Raw genomic sequence first — 6,000 nt, 5'->3', positions numbered from 1 at the left:
CCTGTGTCCTCTCTCTTCATTTCGGAGCTGCATTTGCAGAGACAGGGAGCAGGCTAGTATGGAGAGAGAGAGGGTGCGGTGAGGCAGGAGAGTTGCAGATGGGGAGGAAACTTAGAGATGAGACTGGGAGGTACCAGAGTCAGGAAATGAGACCAGCTCCCGCAGCAGGGAGAGAGCTAAGCCCCGAGCTCGCTTTCCCCCAGGTTAGCGCAGCGTAGGGCCCGAAGAGAACTGCTAGGGGAAGTCACCTACCCGAGAGAGAAGCAGACATATGCCAGCAACTCCGGGTAACCGCCTCCCGCTCACCTGCAGCTCCCCACCCCGAGGAGCAAACACAGCTGGCCCGGCCGGGTTCGCTCTGCAAAAGCGCAACCCACGGGGAGAGCGGCCCGAGTCGGTCTCGGAGGAGGAAGGCTCTGCCGGCCCCTGGGAGCGAGGAGGGGGCAAAGCCCTGCCGAAGAGCAGCCGGGGGGCTGCTGCGGGGGCTGCCGGCCCAGGGGAGGAATCGGCCTTTCCTCCAAGGCCCCCCAGGCGCGTCTGCCCGCAGGAACCAGGGATTCCCCCTTTGCTGCTACTTTGCAACTGTCTCCCCCGCCGGCCAGGTAAGCGAGCTCTGCCTTGGGATGGGGCTGGGCGCAAAGCGAGGGGACTTTGGGGGGCTCCCCAGCGGCTTTCTGATTGCCCTGGGTCCCTCTCGGAGCGGTGGTAGAGATGGATCCTCGCCTCGCCTGCAAAGAGGGGATGGAGCTGAAGCGGGGTCCGCTGGGAGGGGACCAGTTGGGAAGATACAGCCCTGGATCCCCGGAGGTGGGGGCCAAGGGAGTTCTTGCAACGAGCCAACCGGCCTAGGACAAAATCTGATCGAGTAGCGACCCCCCTCCCCCGCCCTTCCCCTCTCCCCCCCCGCCTTGTCAATTTCGGCCCCAGCCCGGCTCTGGGGTGCGTCTAAGCGCCGCGTGTCCATTGCTGTTTTGCAGCCGGGCTGACTCCCCTCCCGGTCCCTCACCATGTTAGACGGGTTGAAAATGGAAGAGAATTTGCAGAACGCGCTGGAGACCTCGGCCCCGTTCTCCTCCTTGCTGGGTAAGTTGCAAGAAACTTCCCGTGCTGATCTCGCCCCAGGGTTGAGGGGGCCGGGAGGGGGGCCCCGCATCCCACCCGTTGGACAGGGAAAAGAAAAGGCTGCTGAGTCTTACGAGGGCGTGAGGCGCTGCGCAGCTCCCTTGCTGCCCCGGTAAGAGACCAGGGGTTCGGCTCGGTTTCGTGCGCTCTCTGGGGCAATGGTTGATTTCAAGCCCCTGGTGAAATCTGACGCCCCTCCAGCCGCGCAGACCCAGCTTCCCCCTGAAATCTCGGTCCAGTCTAAAGCTGCGGTTAAATTGGGCCTTTTCTTCCCTGCCCTTCCCGCACTCCGCTACCGAATGCATGTGTGAATGTGCCGCTGACGTTCTCAGAGCGAGAAGGCAAGAAATCGGATTTAGCCAGAGCCTCAGCAAAAGTTTGCACGATTTCACTCCGGTGGGCACGCGCCCTGGTTCCAGTGACCAAGAATAAACAGCCCAGTTAGGTGCATACATTACCTCCCCTCCCCCCAGTTTAGAACTCATTTCCCACCTGTGAGAAAGTTACAAATAAAATCAAGTGTAGAAGAACCAGGGATCGAAATCCGCAGCCTTTGTGCGTGGAGCAGGCGGGGGATTCTGCTTTTTTCTTCACCCGGGATTGTCTTTTGTTTTTGTTAAACAGGCCTTGAAAAATCAAAATAAAAACTATTTGAAAATTGCCTTCCAGAATATTAGGCTAGGATTCAGGAAAACGGGCGATTTTTCATTGAATCGTTTGTTTTTTAATTGTCTTCCCCACTCTTAAAATAAATGAAAAATATCCACCTAATTTGCGATGTTAGCGTTATAAAATTAATGGATTAAAAAAAATGAACCGCTTAGATCGCTCTCTCTTTGTTGCTTTGATTAGTAATAATAATAAACATAATAATTACAGTGTTGGAAATCTCAGATTGGTGCCGATAGCATTGTGGAATTTATACCGATGGAATGTGTACAAATTTACCATCTCAGATACCATTCCTGTTATTCTATAGCGCGTTTCTCTATATAAGCTACACTAATTTTTGTTTCTAACTATAGATCTATAACACACAAATGTAGTGTATATATATATATATATATAACATACATATATACTCACATATATACTGTGCACATATAAGATATACACACTACATATTTGTGAAATCTAAATCTATATATCTAGCTATCTATCTAGATTAGTTTAAGAGGAAAATACCCACATTTTGAAGAACGTTTAGTCCTTGTAAGAAATACCTAATTCCAGAATAGATGACTTAAAACTAAATTCGTGTTCAAGTATCACAGTTCAACTGTTGATAAAAAATCTTAAAATTCAAACGAGTGAAATTTCTACTTTTAATTAGCTGAAGTGTTTTCTTTTTCGTCTTCATTTCACTTCTCTATTAGCACGAGGCACAACATTTCCCCTTTGATGATATCTGCTCCTAGTTTTTGTTGATTTATAAATTCTCTCATCTCGTGAGTGAAACGGGTTCCTTTAGGATTATTTCGACCCCAAACATTGCATTCTTTTAATGCCACTTTTAAAAAAAATGTGTCACGGGGGTAAGTGGGGGATAGCTCCTAACCTGGGGGCGGGGGGCGCTTTCGTGAGCATAAACACGAATTTAAATAAGGAAGGTTAATTCTTTGAAAAACTAACCGCTTCCCATCGAGATGTTTATCTCCATAGTGGATTTCCTGCCGATCATCTTTTGCCATCTTTGGGAGGTCAACTATTTTTGTTATTTTCCTACAAATTCGTTTAGGGAAAAAATGACAAAATATTCTTGAGACTCGAGTCTGACTCGCACCCGCTCAGTTGCGGAGGGGACACACCAGACAGCGGGCAGTGTATTTTCTCGCCTGTGTGTCCCCCTTGCGTGGTGTCTAAGGCGCGTGTATGCAAATCCCACGGGTTTGTGTCAGGGCGGCCTGGGAATCCTTGCTCTGGTGAAATAAGTTCACCGGATCATTTCTCTGCCCAGAAAACATCCCCTTGCCGTTGGAACGATCGTTTTGGTTTGCTCAGGCCCCCCGCTCTTCCAAGAAGAGGCACAACAAGCCCAAGGAGCCTCTGGAAGTGGCTCGTGACTCATTGGAGACCCACGGCCTGGGGTCGTTGGAGAAGGGAGGCCGGGGGAAGGGGCCTCTTTGCCCATGGTGCCACCCCTCTCTGTGTTTCTTTGGTCGCAGGCAGAGCCGTGAGCCCCAAGTCGGTGTGCGAGGGCTGCCAGAGGGTGATCTCGGACCGGTTTCTGCTGCGGCTCAATGACAGCTTGTGGCACGAGCAGTGCGTGCAGTGCGCCTCTTGCAAGGAGCCTCTGGAGACCACCTGCTTCTACCGCGACAAGAAGCTCTACTGCAAGCTCGACTATGAGAAGTAAGTTGAGCGCGATCGCCTCCGCCGCGGGCGGCAGGACGGACGGACAGATCGGCCGGCCAGCCCCCACCCCGGTCCTTTCAGAGCGCGATCTCTGCCCGGAGAAAGGCCTGTCCTGGAGGCCGCAGGTCCGGGTCTGATCCGCGGGGAGAAGCGATCTGAGAACGGAGCTGCGGGGCCGGGGGAGCGAGGGCCGGTGCGTGGCAATCAGGTGCATCGCTTTGCTGGAGCGCAGCCACAGTGTGCCCGAGCCCCCGGCCAAACGCGCACTCCCGCATGCACGCGGCTACCGACGGGCTAAGGGCGATGGCCAGCAGCTGGCCAGGGCTGGCTTCGCTGCACTGGACTATTTCCCTCCGTCGCTTCTCACTCAGCCGCGCCCCTCGTGTTTGGGCTGCGGCTCTGTGTTCGGGCCACTCTGGGGGCGCCGCCGGACCCCCAGCGGGTGAGATTGTGTCTGTTTCCTGTTGTGTGGAGCCCACCGCCTTGCTAAGGCTAGAGGCCGGGGGGACAACTACAAGTGTTGCAAGGGCTGCAGTTTCAGAAGGGCCCTGTGCACTCGGGAGCCCGTGGAAAGCTAACGGGATTCGGGTTCCTGAAAGGCCTTAAGTGGCCCCTGGAGCGGGTGGATTCTTCACGGGCACACAGGCTGTATTTGCCACACAGAACTCTGCACACACAGTATGTCCCAGCGGGATATCTGCTGGGTTGTTCCACATCACTTCCCCAAGCCCCTCTATGTAGCTTTAAAAATGGGGATTCCTGGTTTCTTTCATATGATCTCAAATGCACCCAAAGTATTTATCTAAGGAGCTTACCAGCCCCCCATCACTGCAGTGTCTGAGCACCTCCCAATCTTCTGTGTGTTCACCCTTTCACCCCATTGCACAGACGGGGGAACTGAGGCACCCAGAGATTAACGGCAAAATTCTGGTCCCATTGGGCTCAATGGCAAAACTCCCATTCACTTCAGTGAGGGCATGATTTCATTCTAGGTGACTTAGCCAAGCTCCCACGGGGAATCAAACCCATATCTGCAGAGTCCCAGTCTTGGAAGTAACCCTGAAGGGCTGGAAAGGTGGGGGAGAGGGGGCACCTTCTTGTTAAGACAGGGAGTGGGGCCTTGCTCCTGATGTCTTCACCCAGGCAGGACTTCTCTTGACTTCAGCAGGAGTTGACTTGGGTGAGAACCACAGGATGTGGCCTTTAGTAGGTACTGGGGTGGAATGGGAGTCCCTCTTGTTCTATTTCCCATTCAAATCCTTCTGCAGTGCTGGGAGGATGTTCGGAGAGCAAGGAGCTTTCTCCCCCAGCATAAGGATGGAAGCAAGAGTGGCCCTGGAACTGCTACTTTCCCACAGACACAGCACCCCATGGGCCCACCCTCCCCTCCAGACTGCATCGCCCCAGGGACCTCTTGATGCCAGTTGGGCAGAGGGGATAGATGGGGATTTACAGGGATTCCCTGAATCAGGTGTATGCATAATAATTCACCAAAGGGCGGCAAGTAAGTTCTCTGCTGAGAGCCAGTAGCTCACTGGTACCATAATCATTGTGTGATGTAGCTACAGATAATAGTTAAGAAGTTTTGTATCTACTCTGGAAATTATTCTCTTAAAAGCATTGACATTGAAAGCAGATCAGCAGAGGTGACATTTCCCTCTCTCTCATTCCCTGGCTTTGGCTCCCTGTGGCTGCTAGGGAGGGCTTGTGATTCCCTGCACAGTTCCTCCAGGCCTGCTTGCTGCCTTTTACTATGGGTGCTACCTACGTGGCAGAGCTGGACCCTCAGGATGGCCTGCTTCAAAGCCCGTTTAAAGCCAATGGAAAGAATCCTACTGCTTTAAAGGGGTTTTGGATCAGGCCCTTGGCAAACCAGGAAAATGGGCCCAGATCCTGCTGCCACTAAAGTCAGTAGCAGTTTTGCAGGTTTCTCAGTGTTTAATGCTGGGGCTCATTTTCCCAGGTTCTGCGAGTTGTTTAGTTTGTGTCTTTGCAGGGGTGTGCTGGTGGGAGGCCAGCCATTCGTCCCACATTAAGCCGGACAGTCCTCTTTTTTCCTATGGTTTTGTCCCCTGTGCCGTATCCTGGATGGGCAACACCAAAGAGCGCACCACTCTGCCCCAGGAGGTGTGACCGCATGTGAGGTCATGCCAGCGGCTCTTCAAAATCTCATCCTCCGGGTGGCAGGGCGGAGTCACATAGGTGAGGGTGGGCCCATGCCCTTCCTGGAAGTACCATAATGTCCAGTATGCTGGAGATGCATCAGTGGCCACCCAAGTTTGTGGGCCAGTGGGCTTGTTTAACAGGGCACTTCCCAGGAGTCAAATGTTCAGACTTTTATGCATGAGAATACTACACATATTGACAAGCCCCATGATATTCATTCAGAAACACTGGAAATGTATCTGATATATTAGAAAACTGAGTACACTGGCAAAGTTCTTCTCTTGCCATGTTAATAAGGAGAGTGTATTCTAGGGCAAATCTTATATTTCGCTAAAGCGACTTCTGTAACTTCCCTTT

General features: G+C 52.5%; 1 protein-coding gene across 1 annotated transcript in view; it reads left to right on the top strand.

Moving 5' to 3' along the window:
• The first annotated feature begins 461 nt into the window (after positions 1-461).
• Positions 462-6,000, top strand: part of LMX1A (LIM homeobox transcription factor 1 alpha) — a 140,977-nt gene continuing 135,438 nt past the window's right edge. Inside the window, exons 1-3 of the mRNA XM_065554581.1 lie at positions 462-602; positions 978-1,083; positions 3,288-3,474. Coding sequence (XP_065410653.1) covers positions 1,008-1,083; positions 3,288-3,474 — 263 coding nt within the window. The 5' untranslated portion in view covers positions 462-602; positions 978-1,007. The remainder of the gene's footprint in view (positions 603-977; positions 1,084-3,287; positions 3,475-6,000) is intronic.

The sequence above is a fragment of the Chrysemys picta genome, chromosome 8, assembly GCF_011386835.1.
Source record: "Chrysemys picta bellii isolate R12L10 chromosome 8, ASM1138683v2, whole genome shotgun sequence".
NCBI lineage: Eukaryota > Metazoa > Chordata > Testudines > Emydidae > Chrysemys > Chrysemys picta.
This window is presented reverse-complemented; position numbering and strand designations above follow the sequence as displayed.